Source organism: Trachinotus anak, unplaced genomic scaffold (genome assembly GCF_046630095.1).
Source record: "Trachinotus anak isolate AG129_WGS33_773 ecotype Australia unplaced genomic scaffold, CSIRO_AGI_Tana_v1 ptg000019l, whole genome shotgun sequence".
Classification (NCBI taxonomy): Eukaryota; Metazoa; Chordata; class Actinopteri; order Carangiformes; family Carangidae; genus Trachinotus; species Trachinotus anak.
This window is the reverse complement of record NW_027273870.1, coordinates 19,588,831-19,613,958: the sequence shown is the minus strand read 5'-3', so window position 1 is coordinate 19,613,958 and position 25,128 is coordinate 19,588,831. Positions and strand designations below refer to the sequence as shown.

The 25,128-nt window shown below is 39.7% G+C and overlaps 3 protein-coding genes across 4 annotated transcripts; all 3 read left to right on the top strand.

Moving 5' to 3' along the window:
• LOC139636500 (tetratricopeptide repeat protein 39B-like) lies at nucleotides 1–6,904 on the top strand. Of its 2 annotated transcripts, XM_071504622.1 has the most exons (19): nucleotides 1–56; nucleotides 383–423; nucleotides 938–969; nucleotides 1,504–1,608; nucleotides 1,770–1,901; nucleotides 2,425–2,501; nucleotides 2,910–3,039; nucleotides 3,171–3,276; nucleotides 3,415–3,480; nucleotides 3,568–3,676; nucleotides 3,783–3,850; nucleotides 3,960–4,019; nucleotides 4,127–4,288; nucleotides 4,397–4,488; nucleotides 4,573–4,693; nucleotides 4,789–4,900; nucleotides 4,989–5,106; nucleotides 5,211–5,327; nucleotides 5,904–6,169. In XM_071504622.1, exons 2-19 carry the CDS (start codon nucleotides 394–396, stop codon nucleotides 6,016–6,018), a joined length of 1,752 nt encoding a protein of 583 aa, XP_071360723.1. In that variant the 5' UTR covers nucleotides 1–56; nucleotides 383–393; the 3' UTR covers nucleotides 6,019–6,169. The 2 variants fall into 2 exon arrangements, with proteins under 2 accessions (XP_071360723.1, XP_071360722.1); XM_071504621.1 differs by lacking the exon at nucleotides 1–56 and having other exon boundaries at nucleotides 271–423; nucleotides 5,904–6,904.
• An 842-nt stretch (nucleotides 6,905–7,746) lies between these two features.
• On the top strand, nucleotides 7,747–16,506 carry dnajb14 (DnaJ heat shock protein family (Hsp40) member B14). The gene is made up of 8 exons (XM_071504623.1): nucleotides 7,747–7,941; nucleotides 11,542–11,716; nucleotides 13,347–13,492; nucleotides 13,795–13,983; nucleotides 14,476–14,561; nucleotides 14,747–14,856; nucleotides 15,354–15,526; nucleotides 15,619–16,506. The coding sequence occupies exons 1-8, from the start codon at nucleotides 7,809–7,811 to the stop codon at nucleotides 15,741–15,743; spliced, it is 1,137 nt and encodes a 378-aa protein (XP_071360724.1). The 5' UTR covers nucleotides 7,747–7,808; the 3' UTR covers nucleotides 15,744–16,506.
• Nucleotides 16,507–17,747: 1,241 nt separating this feature from the next.
• On the top strand, nucleotides 17,748–21,206 carry LOC139636807 (group XIIA secretory phospholipase A2-like). Its single transcript, XM_071505154.1, has 4 exons — nucleotides 17,748–18,170; nucleotides 18,569–18,645; nucleotides 19,305–19,470; nucleotides 19,966–21,206. Exons 1-4 carry the CDS (start codon nucleotides 17,942–17,944, stop codon nucleotides 20,082–20,084), a joined length of 591 nt encoding a protein of 196 aa, XP_071361255.1. The 5' UTR covers nucleotides 17,748–17,941; the 3' UTR covers nucleotides 20,085–21,206.
• Nucleotides 21,207–25,128: the final 3,922 nt, after the last annotated feature.

Here is a 25,128-nt window from a genome sequence, read left to right as displayed (position 1 = left end):
TGCACCCCATTAAATCTCCCGGTGTAGAGAGGACAGCTCGCCTGCTATTTACACAGGTCTTGTGAATTTCCACTAAGGCAAAAAATATTTAGTATAATTTGCATACACGTATCCAGTTCATCCCCATTCAAAGATTCTGGACATCATATTTCTGGCTGCTCATAAAGTTCAGGACCTGTCAGCTTTCGGAGAAAGGAATCTTTATGTATCAGTGATGCGAAGAGACTAATTTGTGGGCAGGCTTCGCACATTTAGGCCACTCCCGTCTCTTTAGCTTATAAATATCGCGGGAGGTCAATTCGTCTTGATCGCAAAGCCAGAGAGCGTTTTCACAGCAATCGGAAGTCCTCTTATTTTAACTACTTTTATTCTCGTTATCTAGCTCAATATCAAATGGAGACGAAGGACAATTCACTGCAACAGGTAGGTTATTACTGCCATCTCTCTACACGAGGGTAATGACCAGTTTGAGTTTTCCAACACTTGTTTGTTTGTTTGTTTATTTGTTTGTTTTTTAATGCCGTTTCTCTCTTTTAATTTTATTTTCACAATGCAAATGCAAGACGGACGCAAGGAATCAAGTTGTTAAATGTTTTAAAATCAAAAGCGCAGCAGACTTCACTCAAAGCCCAAAGGTTGCCAGGTTTCATTTTTAAATCTGTTATGCTGTTTATCAGACAGTCAAAGCTACAGCTCAGAATTAGCTCACAGAGGTCTGACTGTGACATTGACTGTGATATATTTTCTACACACCATGTTTTTACTCTAAATGGGGGAAAAAACCGTTTAATAATGAACAGGTTTTGGCAAGTTTAACTGAATCTCTCACAATAAAGTTTAGATCAAAAGAGTCCAGATTCACTTTTAAAGTCTGACTGAAAATCTCACTCAAAGTTTATATTTTTCCTGTATGTTTTTTTTTTTTTTTTTTTCTCAGGTGGACCTGGACCATCCCAGTGGGGATGCAGCGTAAGTGAAATTTAAATGCAGTCTTTTATTTTATGGATCTTTTTTTTTTAACAAGCATTTATAGCATATACAGAATTTGAATGATTGCCAAATCATTTGTACATACTGCTTATAATAATCAGGTATGCATGATAATAAAACATAGAGAATCCTGAAGAAATATCCTCAGGAATGAGATATCATATGATTATGATGAAATCTATTCATTGTAATCCACTACACTCACACACACGGCCATTAGAGCTATGTAGGTGATGGTTGGCTTCTTATTCTTTCCTCAAACCTTGCTTCACACACACTGTTTGCTTTGATAAGATCTGCACAAACAAACAAAAAAATGAATTGGTCAAACTCATTTTAATCCAGTAATAGACAAGTTTACACAAAAGTACAAAGTGAAGGCTGAAGTTGTCTGGGTGTCTTGGCTTTGATGAGTCTGTACTCCCAAATGCTTAAGCATGACCTGCTGTCATTTTTTACATATGTCTGTTGGGATGTAGAAGCCTGACATTAATTTGCCAATATTTCATTCAGATCACCTAAAATGGATCTGGAGACTGCACTGAAGGAATGCTCCACTGCCCTTGACCTGTTTCTGAACAACAGGTTCTCTGATGCACTGGCTCATCTAAAACCCTGGTTAGTACTGACCTTCATAACAACCACCCGCTGGCTGTGGAAGTCTATATGCAGCTGTTTCACACTGCTGGTACATTGTTAGTTAAAGGCCTTTCATTACATTTCTAATTGTTTTGTCCTTATGTTCAGTAATAAACAATCAGTGCATTTGTCCCCCTCAGGAAGAGTCAGAGCATGTACCATGCAATGGGCTACAGCAGCATCTTGGTGATGCAGGCAGGCATGACCTTTGAACCAAAGGACATGGATGCTGCCATGACGTCATTGGGAGAATCCCTCCAGACATGTCAGAGGTATGGTGAAATGGGGGGGAAAAAAAAAAAATCAAGTTTAGGTTCTTGGTTTTTTCTAAGTTTGTAATTCGCCACTAGGACAGCATGGAGCCTTCTAAAGTTAGAAAATTATTCGTATATTAGATACAGTTGAATTCATAGATCAATGAAACAATTTCAGGGGAGGCTCTCTGAATGGAAGGGAAACATTTTACATGAGTTATTACATGAGTTATCAAAAGGAGATCGGGTGAATTAACGTAAATGTGTGTGATTTGGTTAAAGAGATAGTTACAAGATGCAGCAGTTTGAGGGAATTTTACTGTTTTTCCCAGGATCAGAAACTGATAAAAGCCTCAGGATTAGTCTCAAGTCATGTCTTATATCTTCTAGACAAACCTTTATCCAAGGTTTGTCTGAGGGGAAGCCCACAGTCTCAGACTTTGGAAACCCCTGCTCTAGAGAACGAGACACTGTCCTGCTCCTTCTCACATGGTCTCTGTTAAATTGTCACCACACACTGTGTGTTCCTTAACATCACAAGGTTTCGGAAGAAAACTGGAATAATGGAAACTCTGACCAGTCTGTGGAATAGACAACCAGCTGAAAGTCTGACAGAGGGTGAGTGATGGACGACTGTACCTCCTGACTATACAGCCCAGGGAATATACATAATTGATTGCTATGTTCACTCAAAAGAATTTGAGTAGCAAATTGGACAATGACATACTTGTACCCATTTAGCTAGAAATGATAAGAAATAACCAACATGAAGCACAATAAGCAAATATGGTTACAGTTAGTCTGTTGCAGAACACAGCAGAAATGTGCAAGTTTTTTTCCTTTTTTTTATGGACATTATAAGAAAATGCAATTTGTTGTGGCCTATAATTTAAATGATAACAAGCATGGTGTTTTTAACAGTGTGTTGCTGTTTGATGTTGACACAACCTCTCTGCTGCTCATTTCTTTATTTCTAAAATTATTCTTTTTTTCAACCCAACGTGTGACTTTAATTTTCGTTAACAGAAGAGATGCACGCAGAGCTGTGCTATGCTGAGGTTCTGCTGCAGAAGGCAGCTCTCACCTTCCTGGATGAGAGTATAATCGGCTTCATCAAAGGAGGGATGAAAATCCGAAACAGTTATCAGATTTACAAGTGAGAAGCCTTGGGGGGGACTTCTGTTTTTTGGGGGGTGGGGGGATGATGCCTGACAGATAAGAAATGGAGAAAATATTCATATTGATGTGAATTCTAGTGCCTTTTTAAAATGTCGTCTCTCCAACCAGGGATTGCCAGGCCATGGCAAATGCCATAGCAGACTTGAAAAAACAGAGGAGTACACACATTCATTTTAGGGGCGGTGTCAGCATGGGCATTGGATCATTTAATCTGGTGAGAGCTGTAGAAAGTTCATCAAATCTTCAAACTGTTGTGTTAAATTATATCCATAATAAACTAATCCTACACAACGGCTTGTCTGTGTTTTTAAAATTTTTATTTATTTATTTATTTTTTTATTTTTTTTATTAGATGCTGTCTCTGCTTCCATCCAGAGTCCTCAGACTGATGGAGTTTCTGGGTTTCTCAGGAGACAGAGTAGGTTTCCTGCACCAATGCCTTGTCATAATGTAGTAATAGTGTTTTTTATGTCAAATCAAAGAATCATTTGCCACTTATCTACAGGAGCTGGGCCTGTCAGAGCTGAGAGAGGGGGCAGCCAGCAACAGCCTGCGCTCTGTCCTTAGCACCCTGACTCTGCTGATGTTTCATCTCTACATCACAGTGATACTCGGTGAGCATGCTGTTGGGGGGGACTACAGATTTTACTAACCTAATTTATTTATTGGGAGGTTTTAATGGTCTGAAAATATTTCCCTGCACTCTTATTCTTCCCTAAGGTACTGGTGAAGCAAACCTTACAGAGGCTGAGGTTCTGCTTAAACCCTACACTGAAAAGTTCCCCAATGTGAGCAGTTTCTTTTGCTGATTCTGAATGATGGCAGATACGGTGCTTTATTAACCCCGTTCAGTAAAATGGCATTATTTAGTATTAATATATTGTATTTTGTTCATAGGGAGCCCTCATGCTTTTCTACATTGCAAGAATTGCTTTGCTCAAAGGAAACTTCACATTTGTGAGTACTGGTAATGTCTAACTGAATGCGTTGACTGAAATGCACTCTTAGCTCTTGTTGTTGTCGTCGTTGTAGTGAAAGAGAACTGAGTTTGGGTTTCTGTGCAGGCCCAGGAGAAGTTCCTGGCATGTATCGCGGCACAGGAAGAGTGGCGTCAGATTCACCACCTGTGTTACTGGGAGCTGATGTGGGCCTACTCCTTCGAACAAAACTGGAGGGAGGCTTATCGATACGCTGACCTTCTCTGCAAGGAGAGCAAGTGGTCCCAGGTAACTAATGTAACCTTTTGTCCCTTTTGCCATGGTCAAATTTCTGATGCATCTTCTGAATTTTTGTTTTTCCCTTTTTATAACAAGATGTTTGCTCCTTTCTCGTAGGCCATCTATGTATTCCAGAAAGCCGCCATCTTGAGCATGCTTCCAGAGGAAGAAGTGTCTAAACTGGGAGAAAATGTGGTGGAATTATTCAGGTGTGTTAGGGAGAGGACAACAATTTATCACTACAATTCACTGGTATACTTATTAATTCAGTAACTGTGAAACGTGGTTTGTAGGCAGGTGGAAGGACTCAGATTGAGAATTGCTGGGAAATCGATTCCAACTGAGAAGTTCGCAGCAAGGAAGGCCCAGCGATACTCTTCCTCTAACCCTGTGAAATTGGTCGTCCCTGCTCTGGTGAGGGCATGTGCATGCCCTTTACTTTCAGCCAATCAACAAACTAATACACCATATTTAACTACAGTCTTTTTTTTTTTTTTTTTTGGTCACAGGAAATGATGTATGTGTGGAATGGCTTCACAGTAGTTGGCAAAAGACCTGAGCTGACTCAAAGCATTTTGACCACCTTGGAAAAAGCAGAGACGCAGCTCAGAGATGATCCAAGTAAGAGGAACAACAGAACTTTAATAGACACTTAACTTACAAAAATCTATACTACAAACTGAAACTAACAAGTTTATTTAATGTATAGACCCATCAGAGTATCACCTGGATGACCAGTGTGTTGTCCTGCTGCTGAAGGGCTTGTGTCTAAGACACTTGGGCCGTCTGGTCCAGGCTGAGCTGTGCTTCAACAATGTCATTTCCAGGTGAGGTCATCTTACCACACAGCACTTGAGAGGGAGCCTATGGCATAAATATGATCCGAGCACTCAGTTGGCATCAGAAAATAACTTGCTGTTTTATTTTGCAGTGAAAATAATCTCAAGCATGAAAACTATCTGGTCCCATATACCATGTATGAGCTGGGCCTGTTGCACAGGCAGAAAGGTGACATCGACGCCGCCATCACAGTGATTGAAAATGCCAAGTAAGTGTTTTCATCCCATCACGCCCATCCTTTTTTTTTTGATTCCATGTTTATGTTGACAAAAATTTGCTGAAAATTTGAATTCAAAGCTTAAATTCCTCTAATGCCAAAACATAACTGCAAGAGAAACTGAAATTAAGTTAATAAAAAAAATTTGCCTCCATTAACCATATCCCACAATTCGCTACAAGATGGTTTCACAGGTCAGACACTTTATTGCTGTGTTGTTGTAAATCCTGCCTAAATTGACGTGCAGTCTTGTACAGCACTACACTGAACAGTTGCTGTCAAAGGGGGGGGGAGAGAATCAATACAGAGAAGCTCTTTGTATTGCATTGTTTTATCATGATAGCACTTCATTTTTATTGGTTGTGAGAGTGTTTAGATTTCACCTTCAGTTGATCCCTTGCCACTGTAGGGAATACATTTTATTGCTCAGGAGTCCTCTGAAGGGAAAATAATGTGCTAACATGGAACCAAATGCACCAGCAAACTACAGAGTAGCGGCTACTGGCTATTTCTAGAAGCATCTGTTCTAACATTACACAAGGTGCTTAAAAGTGATCTCATTTGTAGGATGAACTACAAAGACTACAGCATGGAGTCCAGGCTACACTTCCGCATCCATGCAGCACTCAACACCATGGGCTCCTTTTCAGCCAAGCTCCCGCCTTCACGTACACCAGCTTAAATGGCAGGAAACTCAACAGAGATGAGGGTAAAAACCTGACACAAAGTCTCTCAACCCAGTTTGCTGCCTTCAGCTCTGTAACTGCACTTGAAATCCTCCAGATGGTCATCTTGATGTCAGTCCCTCTTACTTTGGTAACTTGGGAAGGGCAAATTTTAGAGGCGCAACCCTCTCAAATTTGATTAAACACAACTGGCCCAAAATTACATCTAGAGCAAGAACCTAGCCTTGGGTGGCATTCTTGTACATACTGACTTAAGACAACTTTATTTCCAGTAAATTACACAAGAGCTTGTCAGCACCAGAACAACATAAAACCCAGGAGACAGAACTGAAAAGGGTTATGAACAGTAATATAAAGTTTGACAGTATTTTACTTGTTTTGCTGCTTGTTCATGAGATTAATCTCATTTCAATATTTCAGGATTTTTTTTATAAGATGTGTCCTGGTATAATTCTAACATCATCTTGTAAATAGTTGTTCATTTTCTTATTCATGTACTGTATGAATCTGTATGAATTAAATACATTTTAGGAATCACATTATGTCCTGTTCTTAATGGTGACATGAAATGCGTTTTCTCAAAAGATTCATTAGTGCTGTGTGATGAATTCATGTTCTTCAAACAGTTCCATACAAGCCTTGATTCAAAATTCATCTGTGTGTGTATATAAGGAGAAATATATAAATAAATGGAGGAATGGTAATTTTCCCCTTTTGGTCTTTATGTAAACTGGAAGTAAGAGGAAATGTGGAGAAAACAAAGGTACTTAAACTGGCTGATTTTTATTTTTAATTATTTTTATTTTTTGGTCTGACTACCATTGTAAAACAATACAAACCATCTCTAAAATTGCCTACTGCATTTTCAGTGAACTTGGCCAACGTTGGTTATTGTAATGTGATTTTCTTCTTGCCCAGCATGCATCACTGTATCATCTAGCTAGTAAACACATGGAAGTACACCAGGCATACGCTGTTGTACCATGGAGGGTTTTCCATGGATGTATTAAAAGACCCAGTTGCACAGGTTAGTGCTTTAGCTCAGGCTGAACATGTTCATATTGCATAGAGCAGTATTTATTTTGAATAAACACCTGAGGCCTGTCCCAAGAAGCACATTTCTCAATAGTGAGACACATTTAGAGGGAAATATTGTAGTTTACCTTCACTGCATTTGACAGTTGCCCTGAATTGTTTAAAAAATTAAAAAATAAATACAGATTATTATATCAAACTTTGTTGTTTTGTTTTTGTTCTCTCCCATTAATCATCTCACAAACCCCCAGATTTATGTTGCGGCTCTTAACCCTTTTAGCACCATAATAATAGATATATTTATTAAAACGCCTGGTCTTTTTTGTCTGTTGTTGTCAATAATTGTGTCAAAAAATGCCCTATGTGTAAATAATTTACACCCTTTTTCCAGGAGAAGTAGAACTTTCAAAATCTGTCAAGTATTTACCATTCTTATGTAATTCAATACCTAAAACTGTGTGTTATAAGAAGAAACTTCAACTTTCTTTTTATAAATTCTTGAAAAGTGCAGATTGAACATTTCTGAGATTGCAAAAATCTAATTCAAACTAGCTACGGTAATTTGAAATACACATGCGCCGCGGTGTCACCGGTGATCCCCGTGGTTTCAGAAGGGTTAAGGGTTACTTGAGGAAACTTGGTGTGGGGAGGATTTTGAAGATGTTTCTCCTGATTGCTGTCAGTGCCGGCGACCACGTGGTGTGTGTGAGCTGGGTCAGCTGACTCTGCCGGGAGAGGAAGAGGAAAGAAGATGGAAGGGAACAGAGACGAAGCAGAAAAATGTATAAATATTGCGACAAAAGCCCTCAAAGCCGGAGACAAGGAGAAAGCGGTGAAGTTTCTGAACAAAGCAGAGAAGCTGTACCCAACTGACAGAGCCAAAGGTAACGCGGTTTGTGACTGTGTAGCCGGGCGGCGCTAGCACAGCAACAGCTCCGTATTTACCGTAAATCAGCAGGTGTTAGCATGTAGCCCACGGTTGTTAGCGTAGCTCACGGTTTAAGCTCTTAGCACGTCACCGGCTGACTGTTGTGTAGTGGTTACAAATACGTGTGGTGTTAGTCGATGCTGGTTAAAAATGAACTGTGGTTTAAAGACGGGAAATAAAGCGACATCCGTATTAGCTCGGTGGAAGGCCCGGCGTTGTCTCGGCCGACCTAGCTTGCGCTACGCCCTCGGTAGATCGAGGTTTTAAAAGGTGAAGTTAAGTGAATAAATCGATAAAGATGACAAATGGTGAAGCACGGGAAAAGCCTCATAATGTCAGCAGCTAACACAGACCAACTCCACTACTGTCACACGAAACGTCGATCCACAGCCAAACGGCGTTGACGCTAGCTGTCGCTTGTTTTATAGGGTCTGAGAGATTAGTTGACCTTTGAAGAGCTTTAACGTTACTTTAAACTTACGTTGTTAATGCTGCCATAAAGGACGTGTATTTGTAGGGACACAGTTGGCAAGAGGAGTCTGGAGAAGGATGTAGGGCGAGCAGTTCATGTTGTCCGGGCCACAGAGCCAAGTACCAATCCTTAAATTGAATGAGCGACCCGGAGAGAGCCTGGAAGTATGGGCTAATCCAGGACACAACTGTCTGTGGGGCGACTCTAAACGGGTGTGAAGTAAGGATGGGACTGCAGCTCTAAAAGGCTCTTAAATATACAGTATTGTGAGTGATTGCATAGTAGGCTATATAAACTTGCATGTTGAAAACCTCAGCAGTTGCTAAATTGTAACCTGCCAGTTGAAATGGACAGTACTGAGATGCACCATGTTGTTCTGTGTCTGCATAATTATTTGCCTGCACCCTCAGCTTAAACTGTGTGTGTGTGTGTACATATAATAATAAGCACTAATGACAGTCCCCAAGCTACCCACAGGGCACTTAGTTTCATGCAAGACACAGTCAATAAGTCAATTCAGTTTTCAGATTTTTGAGCCAATATTCAAGGAACTTAAATCCACAAGCACACCGCTGGAAGTGTGCTGAAATGTAAAGCAATGTACCTTACAGGAATAAACAACACGTACAATACAAAAAGGCATTATACAAAAGACAAGTCATAAATAAAAGGTGTTATACAATGTGCTAACACTGTACTGCCTTGGCACATGGATATTAGATAATTTAAGAACAAATGTACATTAAGTGTGTATTGAAGGGAGCAGGTGAGTTAGGGGTGTGTATGGGTTCCCAAGCTTGGTGCCCTGACAAGATTAGAGTTCACAACCTTGATGGCTTTATTTGCTGGTTTGAGACAGTTGAGGGAGTTTGTAACTGTTGACAACTGTTCAGATATCTTTCTAATAGACAGACTGACATAATAACAGAAAAATAACCTTGTGGGAAGAAGTAACAATTTGCTACTGACATGAGAGTAAAAATACCATTTGCCTCTTATGTTGAAGAATATATACTGCTATTGATTTAATTCTTATTAACGCCTTTTTATTGAAGAAGTAAAAGAGAAGTGAAAACAGTAATATGAAAACAAGAATTGAACATTATAGACCATTTCCTTTAGAACTTGATATTATCTTTGCATCCATGGCTCCCTTTACACCGCGACCACATAAAGCCAGTGAGTCTTCGAATCTGCTGTTGTGGGTTGTTTTCCCATTTGTGCAGAAGGCTTGACAAGGTTGCTGGTGACTGGCATAGAGGTTTTACATGTGCACTGGAACAGCGCAAATGTAATTTGCGTTACCTGGCTGGGGGTGACAAGGTAGCGGGTTACATCCACGGATGTTTCAGTCCCACATGAGGGGTTGACAGGAGAAGGCAGCACCTGCACATCGGCATTCCTCAAAGGCAGTTCAGATTAGCCACATGAGGGTCAGGCCCTTAACACAAAGTGCTTTCATATATGTCAAACTGTCTGTGTCACAGTCTGGTCACCAAGCGGCTCAGTTAACCCAGGATTTTCCGTTCTTGTGTGGATGTGCTCACATCAAAGAGGGAAGACTATCAATAATTCATCAAAACGGAGCATCAAGAGAAGTGTATTTGATACGAGATTTAACTGTCGATCACTGCGGGCAAAACAGGTGGTTGCAGCTGCAAAAATATAAGATTCAGCATATGAAGACTGTAAACAGCTGGAATACAAAGCAGAATAATAGAAATAGTTGAAATATACAGTAAACATTGCACTATTGAGGTTTTCAACATGTTAAGTGGCCTATAGGGCTATGGGAAAGACAGATTATGGTTGTGTAAGAGGAAATAGTTGTGCACTCACATTTCATGTAATTTTTTCTGAAATGAATGTCTTATCATTAGTTGTCTTTACAGCACAGTGCATAAAGTATCTTTTATGGGGCTGTAATGATTTGAATAGTGCATTAGTCTGGATTGTACCAGTTACTAGTTACTGATGTAGTTAATATACAACAGTGAATTTGTTGATGATTGACAACTTGGTTAAAGTCAACTAGCCACCTCCTGGTAGGGAATCGGCAACTGGATTTAAATGATAATTGAAGGCAAAACCGGGTCTGTAAACAAAATGGTCTGTGCACTTGATCACTAACGTTTAAGGGGTAGCTGTGGGGGTTCAGTCTGTAACAGGTGTACAACAGCCTCTTTGCATTCAGCCATTGAGTTGTTTATTGGAACTAAAAATTGGAAAGCTGTACTTTTGTCTGTGTTAGGATGATATCTTAATTTTACCAAGAGTGGTGGTTGATGGGAAGGTGGACCCCTACTACCCTTTGATGTACTCATCTAAAGTTGATTTTGCAGAATTAACTTGTTAACCTGCCAATCTCAGTTCATCAAGGCTCTCCGGCAATATGCTGATGTACAACCATTATTTTGGGGGCAAAGCATGATTAGCTGCACTGTCCCATCTGTATAACACCTAACATGGCAATAATGAAATGAAATTTTCTGAAACGAAGCCAAATTTGTTCTGGGTAAAGGTGGAAAAAAGGGCGACTAAAAAGAGGTCAAGAAGGTTTGCTTTTGGACTCAGTTACTGCAGGTTGCACAGGACAACCACCTTTTTCTTTTATTGACTAAGTTTTAAATTAAGAGATTTTAAAAGTCTGAATGTTCCAGCTGGTCAGCTTTACAATTTGAAAATATGTGTGAAAATCTTTTAACTGTAAGTGAATGATTGTTAGCGGTGGCCTGTGGCATCAAAGGACTCACTTGATACTGTGAGTTTGTACCTGCATCTGGCAGGTGTTCAATTCCTTCCATGACAGGGACACTAATGTTCATTTTGAGTTAGTGTGTAGCATATTTACAATGTGAAAAATCTGTTATCTGCTCTTTATCTTTTATCTGCTCATTATTTGCTCTTTAAGTCTTGTGTTACTGCAATTTTAAAACTTTTCCCATGTATAAACCTATGTGACAGGTTTCACCTCAGGAAGTTCTTAAAAATCTAGACGCATAGAAGACACTGAAGATAATGATTTGTCATTTAATTTATCTTTAGCCTCGATAGCTTATGACTCCTTCCCTCCTCCCTCTTCAGCTTTGTTGAATGCATTAACGAAGAATGGGAGTTCAACAGGAAATGGCGCATATCGAAGGAGACCAGCAGAAAGCTCAGAAAGCTCCGGTGCCCAGCCAGAAAGGGAAAGCCAAGAGTCTGGTGGAGTTGATTCTTCTAAATGCTTCACCAAAGACCAGGTTGAAGGTGTGCAAAGGTGAGAATTTCAGCATTCACCAGGTGTCCCCCCTACATTGCTGTGTTTCTTTCTCCACTGGTTGGTACTGTAACCTGTCCCTCTTCAGTCAAACATTTTGATTCTTTCCTATAATTGGCCCTGGGACAGCAGCATTGTTTCTGTCACACTTAATCTGACTTTCCATCTGTGGCTGAAGGAGGACACTGTAGTCTCTGCAGTCTTTTGCACAAAGCTATTGCTATGGGAACCTCTTTAGCTCAGTGTGTTGCCCATGAGGGGAGAGACATGTAGCGGTGTGAACTAGATACCAGGTAACCACTACATGCTCTAATTTTAGACCATGAGATAGGACTACGGCAAGAAAGGAACGTAGGCAGTCTGCATATTACCCACATACACCCTCCAACCAGATGATTCGAAAATCGACTTTATGACTTTATTTCTAGGATAAAAATGCTGCTGGTTGTAACGCAATCCTGCCACTGTATTGCACTGAAACTTAGTCACCCTTTTCCCTTGTGTTTCCATACTAAATCCTAAGGGAACTGTCAGTGGGTTAAAATTGCATCATGTCCTCTAAGACAAAGTAAGACTGGCTGTGTACTGTGTTCACATCAGAAATGTCCCCTGTGACCTCATCAGTCCTACTCCAGTCATGAGTAAAGAGTGGTAATAACTTAATGTTATTATTGTTAAATAAAATTCAGTTGTTCAAATCAATGATTCCCAGCAAATTGTAATCAAAATCTAACAAAATTGATTATTTTCTGATGCATAACAGCTAAACAAAGTTAATTTAATTGAGCATCAATGTGTTCTATATTTGGTTTTACGATGCATATCAATATCTGAAAAACATTGATATTCATTTTGTAATATTGATTTCAGTCACATAATCTGGCCCTAAAGCCCAGCCAGAGTATGTGCCTTGATTGATAAAGTATACGTGCTTGATATCTTCCTGTATTTGACCTTTTTATGGAAAGGGGTCATTCATACAGAAAAGAAAAAAAGAAAAAAAATTTCATTTCTCTCTTCCTGAGCTAACCTAGTTTAGCATTATTTTTGCTCCTAGCTGTCGTTTTTCACTGAAAGTGTCATGTTAACTAGCCAGAACTGACATTTGTTTATTTGAGTGTTACATAACACATTCGTATCTGCACAGTAATTCTATGCGTTTCCACCTGCATGCACATCCTTAATTATTTGTGAATGGGACACCCATCTACAGGCATCTTCTGTTTTTCCTCTGTATAATGTCAGCTGTTGAAATAAAATATCCTAATGGTAGTATATACTGTATGTGTCTCTCACTGGGTCTTGACAAATGCATCAGTAGAATGTATACATGGCAAATGGCTTTTCGAAATGTTAAGTATTGTCTGTGTGAGTATAGAAACTTCCTGTGGTATCAAAAGCTTGGTAAGGCTGTGAACTATTTTCCCCTGGCGTATGTGCTTGAAGACTGAGCTTGAATGTCACTCATCAAGGCCAAAACCATCAACATGTCACTTTCAGTTACAATCTCACCATCCACCTGGCATTGTTCAGAAAATGAAAGAAAAAGCAGCACTAATGGCAAAAACATCACCTGCCTTTCAAGTATAATCCACAGTACATTTTTTCACCTTCTGTCCCTCTCTGTCAGAATAAAGCGGTGTAAGGATTACTATGAAGTGCTGGGCGTTAATAAAGAAGCCAGTGAGGATGAGCTCAAGAAGGCCTACAGGAAACTAGCACTCAAGTTCCATCCAGACAAAAATCATGCTCCGGGAGCGACAGAGGCCTTTAAAAGTAAGCATGCTCTTTTATAGTTTGGTGCTGCTGTATTCTTAACATGATACTGGAAATAATGTCATGTAATGTAACATTTGTCAGCTTGTTTAATATGTTTGACTTGACATCTAGATTTGACCTATGGCTCACACCTGTAAGTTTTTACTATTTTCTGGACCTGAGCCAGTTCAAAACCTGGAGAGTAGAAAGGAGATAATGCTGTAGTCACACTTGATAATCATGAGTGTTACAAAACTTAATAAAACATATGACCCAAGCAGTTGAATATCTAAGCATTGATATCCCGTGTCCTTCTCCAGAGATTGGTAATGCATACGCAGTGCTGAGCAACCCAGAGAAAAGACGGCAGTATGACATGACAGGATCGGAGGAGCTAAGCAGCCCGGGTCACTCACATGGAGGAGGCTTTGACTTCCACAGGGGCTTTGAGGCTGACATCACTCCTGAGGACCTCTTCAACATGTTCTTTGGAGGTGGCTTCCCCTCCTGTAAGTGAGCACTTAATGTGCATATATACTCAGACAAACACAAAGGCCATTGTTACTGATGAGTTCACATCATAATCATGTAGTATAGAACTATTTAAACTCTGAGGATTTTTATCATCTACTCTTATGTTGCCACCTTATGAAGTTAGTATTTCTGGATTCCTTTTGCACTTATTGGTCCAATCACAGCCTTCTTACATTTGAAAGGGAAAATAATTAAATTTAATGGACTCCGTCACGTGATAGAAGAAATCCACACAGGATCTAGTACCTCTCGTCAACTCTTAACAATGTGCTGAATTTTTGGTTCTGAAAAATTAGTATGGTTTAAAATAAGAACTACAGAACTTTGTTAGGATGATTGGTGCACTTTTGTGTACCCTAATTACACAACTGGCCTGATTTTCCTCATAATGTAGAGCAGCATGTACATATAATTGTCATGTCTCATACCTTTGTGTTTAACTGCAGTCATACTATTTCTATCTACAGCAAGTGCACACAGCTTCAGCAATGGCAGGACGAGTTACAGCCATCACGCAGATTACCGCCAAGAGAGAACAGAAGAAAGAGGAGATGTATGTAGATGGGTTCAGACCTTGTATCTTGATTTATTCATTTATTTATTTGTTTTTAAGAAATACACGAATTTAACATTGTTACCTGCGCTTGTAATATTACAGATTTAGTTGATACACATCTACGCTACATGTGTTAATTGCACAATATATTACTTGAGTTGTTGTATTGTGTTTGTCTCTAGGGTGGTTTCTCAATGTTTATCCAGCTGATGCCCATCGTGGTCCTGATTTTAGTTTCAATACTGAGCCAGATGATGGTGTCCCCTCCACCTTACAGCCTCTACTCTAGACCGTAAGTGCACACACATGCACTATATATATATATATATATATATATATATATATATATATATATATATACACACACACACACACACACACACTGTAGCCCGCAAATCACAAAATGTATATGCTACATTCACTTTTTTACCTGTCGGATCTGGAGAACTGATTACAAAATCGAATTTCAAGATTGGTTTACCTGCCAACTTGACACACAGCATTTTGTCTTTTGTACAGGCAAAGCCATCTGATGTCTCACTAAACTTTGTGCCATACATAAGACGATGATATCCAATCTTTATTTAGATCTTCTTTCACATTTGTGTTCACTATATATACTGGATAAATTAAACACTTTTCTTGGTTCATTGCAGAAAATGTGATTTGGAATTTAAAAAACAGACATGACGATACAACAAAATACCCTCAGGAATCAACATATGCGAATTATTAGATTGATACAGTTGTCAGCATTTTAACAGCTTATACCTTCCCCATCTCTTCCAGGTCCACGGGTCAGACCTTAAAACGGCAGACAGAAAACCTGCATGTTGACTACTACGTCACAAGAGACTTCAAGTCAGAGTTTAAGGGCTCTGCGCTGCAGCAGATTGAGAAAAATGTGGAGGAGGATTATGTAGCGAATGTCAGAAATAACTGCTGGAAGGAGAGACAGACAAGTGAGTGGTTAAATGCACCCTCAGAACTAGCTTACATATCTGTAAGTCTCTCGTTTTATCACTCACATTGTTTTCCTGCTTGTCTCACCCAGAAACAGACCTGCTGTATGCTGCTAAGGTATACAGGGACGACCGAATGCGCAAGAAGGCAGAACTCATGACCATGGATAACTGCAGGGAGCTGGACAGACTAAATAACCTATTCAGAGGCGGATGAGTTGGACGCTTTTAGATCATATAAATGTATATTAATAGATGTGTATGTTCATGTTTTTTTAAGGAAGAGTCTTTACATTAGGAGCAAAAACTTAATGAAATAACTTAGCTCTATTGTTGAAGTTTTAAAACGTCCCTCTCCTCATATCTCCCCACCAACTTCTCTCCCTCCTCACTCCAGCCTGACCCCAGGAATCGCCTTGTTACAACTTAATGAACCAGTCTACACACTGTAGAAAGCCCCAGACATTTTCTTTTGTTTACTCTGCTTTTCCTGTGTTTTTCCTGGAAACAAGGACAAGGACACTTGGTGTGTAAAGGCATGTGCTTCGAGTAGTAAGAGGCATTCTGCATAAGAAAATCACTCTCTTAAGCTCAACCAACAGCTTTTGTCATCATCTGCTTGACATAAATAGAAGCTGTCCTCCAGCCAAATCCATTTTTTGAGGAACACAGAAACAAAAGAAGGAAATAAGGAACACATAATGCTTCTTTTAGCTTCCTACTCAACTCCAAGTGTGGATGAGGACCAATGGATCATAAAGAGTTTTGCTACTAGAGAACATTTTTATGTTGTCCACTTCAGAATGTGAAGGTGGTTGGGACTTAACATGGAAGGACACTGAAACTGTCATTCATTAATGGTTGTACATTTTCATTTTGGAATGTTTGAAATTTATGCAGTTATTTAAGTAACTATAGAAGAAAAGAATTTCTTCAATGCTCGCCTAATCATTTAAATAAAGTAAAATTATTACCATAGACTGGATGTATTTGTTTCTGTGATTCAGATGTTAAAGCCTTGGTTCAATCAAATTACAAAACAATAAACATTCTTTTTCACTTACATTAAATGGTATGAATCTATGGAAACAGTTTTGGTTTTATTTGTCCATGTTTTGAAACTTCTTTCTGAGGTTTCTTCTCCCTTCCATGTCAGTGGACAGCAGGATATTTCTTTCGTACAAAACAAAGCTGCAACGATTAGTCAGTCTAGTAGTTGATTAACAGAAAATGTATCTGCAGCTGGATTAATAATCGATTAATCATTTTAGTCATTCTTCAAGCAATAATTCCAGACATTTGCTGGCAACAGCTTCCTCAGATGTGATGATTTGATGCTTGTCTTTGTCATATCTGATTGTGAACTGAATATGTTTAGATTTTGGACTGTTGGTCAGATAAAACAAGCAATTTGAATACACCATTTTGGTCTTTGGGAAATCACTATTTCCTGACATTCTACAGATAAAGTGATTAATCAAGAAATTAAAATGCACCGGAATATTGTTTTTGTACAGCACTAAAACTAAAATTTGAATATCAAAGACTTGCATCTTTAAAAAAAACTCTTATTCAATGATCCTTACAGGAAACATAAACACAAAGAATACAACGAATAACGAGAAGATGAAAAGGGGTGCACACATATTTAAATCAAAAAGGTTTTTAAGGCATCGTAGATGACCATAGTCCTGATGGCTTTCTGATTTGTAGGTGCTTTTAGTGTTTCAAAGTACCTTTAATTTCATGCTTGAACTGGTGACTATTAGGTTATATAATTTGTATAATATATAATATATATATATTATTATTGGGTTTCCTTTCAGATTATTTGCATTCATTGACATAAAATACACTATATGAGAAATAAATTTGAAATAAAAGCATGACTTCTATCCATATATTTTTTTCTCTATTTTTCTTTTAAAAATTAAAAATTTCTCTTTTTCCCATGTAACACATCAAATACATGTTCAACATCAACCCAGAAGAATTTAACATAAATTCATTCATAAAACAAATGTAGATTTGTTTCTGTGCCAGTATTACAGAACACACGAGTCAGAAAGATCCTCTCTACTCATCATCTCTATAATTTTTTTTAGAAAGTGCCGTGTTGGATAAGTTATCGTTGACAGAACAGTTCATGTTCTCAAAGTGAATCCCAGACTTGTATTTTTATTTACTGACGTTGCATCACCTCCATTGGCCTATCAGCGGTCACGTGACAGCGTCAAACCCGGAAAAGACCACCACAGCCGCAGCTGGTAGAATCGTAACCCTTCGGTCTCTTCGCAGTGAAATGAAAACAAGCAGATGTGAAACCTGGGATGCCATCGGGACGAAATCTTGAGGAATACGTCGGCCAAAGTTAAACCTACGTGCCGGGAAACGCTTGTTTGTGGCCCTGACGTGATGTGGACTATGCTCTACCACAGCTACACCTGTGTTTTTCTGTTGGGTTTGTTCTCTTGCGGCTGTTTCCCACATGTGTCTGCCTACAAACAAGAGCCAGAGACCCCAGACTGGAGGATGACACTGAAAACTATTCGTAACGGAATACACAAGATTGACACATACCTGAACGCAGCACTGGACTTGTTTGGTGGCGATGACGGGCTGTGTCATTATAGGTGCAGTGATGGTAAATCGGCTTCTTTCGCCTTTCAAAAGCTTTCTCAAAGTGAACAAGTGATCTGTGAAGCACAGGCGTGACGAAGAGAAGTATGACTGTGGGTGTTTCATTTTAGTGTCAGGGCACAGGTATCATGCGTGCTGGCTTACTGGCACATCCAAACATCACTGATATTATTCACACCTGTGCTTTTGCTTGTCAAGTCATAATGAAAGAGCTGTGGATAACTGGTAAGAGACAAACTTATTATATGCTGAGTTTATGCATCAGTTGGAAGCTGCTAGGTATACATTATAACCCCCGGAGCCGCACAGTAAGTCATTAAACTGTCTGTGGTTATCTCTGTCAACAAGATAACTGTCAGTGGCAGAACAAGAAACATCTTCACCTTTGTTCCTGTCTCACAGGTTACAAGCCAGTGGCTCGTCCTGCGTACAAGCAGCCACCACCCAACGGATGTGGCTCCCCGCTGTTTGGATTTCAGGTAGTGTGACAGAGTTTTGGAGGATGGGGGTTTTCTTGTGGGTCCAAGCCACACAGAGGCTTGTTGTGTGGGTTCTCGGTGTCCATTATGTGCACACACTCTATACCACACATTGTAGTCCAAAGTGCAAGTTACAATGTGTGGTATAAAAATTGAGCCCACCTGACAAGTGTGCTTTGCTGATATTACTGGCAGTTGTTAGCTTCAGACGTATCAGGTTGCGCCGACTGAATGCCATTACTGTGTTTCATCGTTCGTCCACCAACCAGCAGTGGCATGTTTTTCAGCTGTAGATTACGCTCAAAAATAATGCCATGAATAGTTCTTATTTACTTACTTTATACAGTGTGGTAAACAAGAAAAACGGATTAAATCAATATTTGATGTGACGTCCCTTTGTCTTTAAAACAGCACCAGTTCTTCTCAGTGTTGCTACTTTTTTCATACATTTGAGTGATGTAAAATATAATTATCTAAACAGGGAGGGGGGGGTTGAGTTACATTTTGTACATGGCATTAAACCTACTGGGACTACTACAGTCACAGTGTACTGTGCCTTTTTTCATGTCTAAAACATAATTTTACCAACTAATTGCTGAGCCAAGTCCAAAACACACTTAACAGAAACACTCAAAGAGTAACTGAGCTCTTGTTTCTAGTTTGATATAGGCATCCCTTCCATGACCAAATGCTGTAACCAACATGACCGTTGCTATGACACCTGTGGCCGAGAGAAGCACGACTGCGATGACGAGTTCCAGGACTGTCTCGAGACCATCTGCAGGAACGTGCAAAGAACTCTGGGATTGGCCCAGAGTGTCCAAGGTGAGAGGCCAAGTCACTTGCAATGACCCAATTCCATACTACATACTAATCTTTATGATAAGGTTTTTGCAGTATATATATACTAGAAATCATCACATGCAACGGTTTTATGCTATCAGGAAATGATACAACACTATCAAATTTTCATGAGATGTTCCTGCACCTGCCATCCACGTTTATTTTTTGCAGATGTGAGCAGCTTCTCTATTTTATTTGTGCACAGTGCTGGTCGGTGACCAACTGCACAAACAGTTATAACATACAGTATGTCCAGCAGAGGGCAAGAGAGAGCTTTATTTGAAACACTGCAATCTGTGCTATCTGGACCACAGTCAGCCTTATTGAGAGTTAGCCTTAAGAGCAGTTTTTAATCTACAACAAAATCTGTGTTTGATCAATAAGGTATGCAGGTGCATGTTTTTGAACAAACCCACCTTTCCGCTGCTTTGTGTTTGCTCATGTTCTTCCTCTTGTTCTTTCTTTCCATCTCGGCAGCGTGTGAGTCGGCAGTGACTCTGCTGTTTGACGCTGTTATGCACTTGGGATGTAAGCCGTACCTGGACAGCCAGAGGGAGTCCTGTGTGTGTCAGTATGAGGTGAAGAGGGAACTGTGACACTGCAACAGGCACAAGACTGTAAAACAAGACTGGTTCAAAAGCACAACACTGACAGGGGGACACCTGCAATAAACTTTTCTTCAGACTTGTAGATATTCTCAGGGATAGAGTGTCGATAGAGTGTTGCACTTCTGTTAGACTATTGAATGTGAAATTACCTTCGTTTTTAGAGTGGACAATTAATATCTTTCCTGTGCAGTTAATTATTTATATTTTGTAATATGTTTGTCCTGTGATGGGTGAGAAACAGGGTGTTCAAGGTTTTGGATACTTGCGTAAATCCCAATCTGTAATGCTAAACCAGTGTAACCTGTAGTATAACCTGAGTATTTTAGTTGGTGTACAGCAGGTCATCTGAACACACTACAATGTGCATTTTGTCCAATGGCAACAAGAATACAATTGAACCTATATAAAAAATTAAATTTCTAGTGATATATCAGTGATAAATATTTTTCTTAGGTTTAAATGAGGCAGTTTTTTTTTTTTCTAAAGAGTTCCTCTAGAAAGCACTTGCTTTTAAACCCGGCTCAACAAACAGTCAGTCTCAGAAGGTGATCTTTACTTTATAATAAGCAACAAATTACACTATTATTATCTCCAGAGAAAATAAATAACGGACCTTAAAATAAAACATTATTGCCCAGTCCCTTTTTCCATGCACCTAATAGGAACATCTAAGTAAAGAATGGGTCTAAACCAATTTTTTCCTCATAGAGACTTTGTAAAATATCACATGGAGGGAAATGCACTGGTGAGCTCATGTAAATGTGACAACACTGTGGAGAAAAACTGAACTAAAATGTCATCAAAAAATAAAGAAACACACCTTTATTAATAATTCTGTGTCAGTTGTCATCATAGACATTGTGGGGGGGGGGGGGTTGTTTGTTTCAGCAGCATCCTTTACTACAGAAGCTTCCAGAGTGGGATTCAGGGTTTCCCAGTCATAACTATACATATCTGATTTTTTTTTTTTATTGTTAATTTGAATTTGAAGTTACTTGTGTGAGAGAAAATCAGGGTTTCTATAGGTGCTCCTACACCTATCTAAAACGAATTCAGTTTAATACAAGAGTCCTGCAATTTTGATATTAATAAAGTTGTTGGAGTTGTTGATTCAGTTGTTTGATCATTTTGGAGGATGTAGTGTGTAGAGGTGCTGAGCTGTATTACATTGTAAAGACTGGTATTTCTTTTTATTTAGCCTACCCTCATTGTTATAAATGAGACACAACAGTAGAAACACAGTTGAAATACTATGTTGCCTGGCAACATGGTAGTTGTTGATGCTGTACAATGAATGACTGCATCACACACACCTGTCTGAACGTCACCGTGCGTCTCATGGACCGCGAAGTCCTCCATAATCAAAAACAAACCTTCAAAAACATTGAGCTAAATAAACTCTAGTCAAAAGAGGGATTATCAAAGACGGAAGAAAGGTGCTGCATACCTGACTGTCGGTAAAAGCGAACATAGAAGTCACGGCAGGTGTGTTTGATTTTGGTTGTTTGCCACGGTGCATTTGTCTCTTTTTATTTGTTGGGTTCTCACCTATAAACAGTCTGTGGTTCATACAGTCTGTGGTTCTCGCCTATATACAGTCTGTGGTTCATACAGTCTGTGGTTCTCACCTATAAACAGTCTGTGGTTCTCACCTGTAAACAGTCTATGGTTCTCGCCTATAAACAGTCTGTGGTTCTCGCCTATAAACAGTCTATGGTTCTCGCCTATAAACAGTCTGTGGTTCTCGCCTATAAACAGTCTATGGTTCTCGCCTATAAACAATCTGTGGTTCTCGCCTATAAACACTCTGTGGTTCTCGCCTATATACAGTCTGTGGTTCTCACCTATAAACAGTCTGTGGTTCATACAGTCTGTGGTTCTCGCCTATAAACAGTCTGTGGTTCTCACCTGTAAACAGTCTATGGTTCTCGCCTATAAACAGTCTATGGTTCTCGCCTATAAACACTCTGTGGTTCTCGCCTATAAACAGTCTGTGGTTCTCACCTATAAACAGTCTATGGTTCATACGGTCTATGGTTCTCACCTATAAACAGTCTATGGTTCTCGCCTATAAACAGTCTGTGGTTCTCGCCTATAAACAGTCTGTGGTTCTCGCCTATATACAGTCTATGGTTCATACGGTCTATGGTTCTCACCTATAAACAGTCTGTGGTTCTCACCTATAAACAGTCTATGGTTCTCGCCTATAAACAGTCTGTGGTTCTCGCCTATAAACAGTCTGTGGTTCTCACCTATAAACAGTCTGTGGTTCATACAGTCTATGGTTCTCACCTATAAACAGTCTGTGGTTCTCGCCTAAAAACAGTCTGTGGTTCATACAGTCTATGGTTCTCACCTATAAACAATCTGTGGTTCTCGCCTATAAACAGTCTGTGGTTCTCACCTATAAACAGTCTGTGGTTCATACGGTCTATGGTTCTCACCTATAAACAGTCTATGGTTCTCACCTATAAACAGTCTGTGGTTCTCGCCTATAAACAGTCTGTGGTTCTCACCTATAAACAGTCTATGGTTCATACGGTCTATGGTTCTCACCTATAAACAGTCTATGGTTCTCGCCTATAAACAGTCTGTGGTTCTCACCTATAAACAGTCTATGGTTCATACGGTCTATGGTTCTCACCTATAAACAGTCTATGGTTCTCGCCTATAAACAGTCTGTGGTTCTCACCTATAAACAGTCTATGGTTCTCGCCTATAAACAATCTGTGGTTCTCACCTATAAACAGTCTATGGTTCTCGCCTATAAACAGTCTGTGGTTCCCACCTATAAACAGTCTATGGTTCTCGCCTATAAACAATCTGTGGTTCTCACCTATAAACAGTCTGTGGTTCTCACCTATAAACAGTCTATGGTTCCCACCTATAAACAGTCTATGGTTCATACGGTCTATGGTTCTCACCTATATACAGTCTGTGGTTCATACAGTCTGTGGTTCTCGCCTATAAACAGTCTGTGGTTCTCACCTATATATAGTCTATGGTTCATACAGTCTGTGGTTCTAACCTATAAACAGTCTGTGGTTCTCACCTATAAACAATCTGTGGTTCTCACCTATAAACAGTCTGTGGTTCTCACCTATATATAGTCTATGGTTCATACAGTCTGTGGTTCTAACCTATAAACAGTCTGTGGTTCTCACCTATAAACAGTCTATGGTTCTCACCTATAAACAGTCTGTGGTTCTCACCTATAAACAGTCTATGGTTCTCACCTATAAACAGTCTGTGGTTCATACGGTCTATGGTTCTCACCTATAAACAGTCTGTGGTTCATACAGTCTGTGGTTCTCACCTATAAACAGTCTGTGGTTCATACAGTCTATGGTTCTCACCTATAAACAGTCTGTGGTTCATACAGTCTATGGTTCTCACCTATAAACAGTCTGTGGTTCTCACCTATAAACAGTCTGTGGTTCTCACCTATAAACAGTCTGTGGTTCATACAGTCTATGGTTCTCACCTATAAACAGTCTGTGGTTCTCGCCTAAAAACAGTCTGTGGTTCATACAGTCTATGGTTCTCACCTATAAACAATCTGTGGTTCTCGCCTATAAACAGTCTGTGGTTCTCACCTATAAACAGTCTGTGGTTCATACGGTCTATGGTTCTCACCTATAAACAGTCTATGGTTCTCACCTATAAACAGTCTGTGGTTCTCGCCTATAAACAGTCTGTGGTTCTCACCTATAAACAGTCTGTGGTTCTCGCCTATAAACAGTCTGTGGTTCTCGCCTATAAACAGTCTATGGTTCTCGCCTATAAACAATCTGTGGTTCTCGCCTATAAACAGTCTATGGTTCTCGCCTATAAACAATCTGTGGTTCTCGCCTATAAACAGTCTGTGGTTCTCGCCTATAAACAGTCTGTGGTTCTCACCTATAAACAGTCTGTGGTTCATACAGTCTGTGGTTCTCGCCTATAAACAGTCTGTGGTTCTCGCCTATAAACAGTCTGTGGTTCTCGCCTATAAACAGTCTGTGGTTCTCACCTATAAACAGTCTGTGGTTCATACAGTCTGTGGTTCTCGCCTATAAACAATCTGTGGTTCTCACCTATAAAGAGTCTGTGGTTCTCGCCTATAAACAATCTGTGGTTCTCACCTATAAACAGTCTGTGGTTCTCACCTATAAACAGTCTATGGTTCTCGCCTATAAACAATCTGTGGTTCTCGCCTATAAACAGTCTGTGGTTCTCACCTATAAACAGTCTGTGGTTCATACAGTCTGTGGTTCTCACCTATAAACAGTCTGTGGTTCTCGCCTATAAACAGTCTGTGGTTCTCACCTATAGACAGTCTGTGGTTCTCACCTATAAACAGTCTGTGGTTCATACGGTCTATGGTTCTCACCTATATACAGTCTGTGGTTCATACAGTCTATGGTTCTCGCCTATAAACAGTCTGTGGTTCTCACCTATAAACAATCTGTGGTTCTCACCTATAAACAGTCTGTGGTTCTCACCTATAAACAATCTGTGGTTCTCGCCTATAAACAGTCTGTGGTTCTCACCTATAAACAGTCTGTGGTTCTCACCTATAAACAGTCTATGGTTCTCGCCTATAAACAATCTGTGGTTCTCGCCTATAAACAGTCTGTGGTTCTCACCTATAGACAGTCTGTGGTTCTCGCCTATAAACAGTCTGTGGTTCTCACCTATAAACAGTCTGTGGTTCTCACCTATAAACAGTCTATGGTTCTCGCCTATAAACAATCTGTGGTTCTCGCCTATAAACAGTCTGTGGTTCTCACCTATAAACAGTCTGTGGTTCATACAGTCTGTGGTTCTCGCCTATAAACAGTCTGTGGTTCTCGCCTATAAACAGTCTGTGGTTCTCACCTATAGACAGTCTGTGGTTCTCACCTATAAACAGTCTGTGGTTCATACGGTCTATGGTTCTCACCTATATACAGTCTGTGGTTCATACAGTCTATGGTTCTCGCCTATAAACAGTCTGTGGTTCTCACCTATAAACAATCTGTGGTTCTCACCTATAAACAGTCTGTGGTTC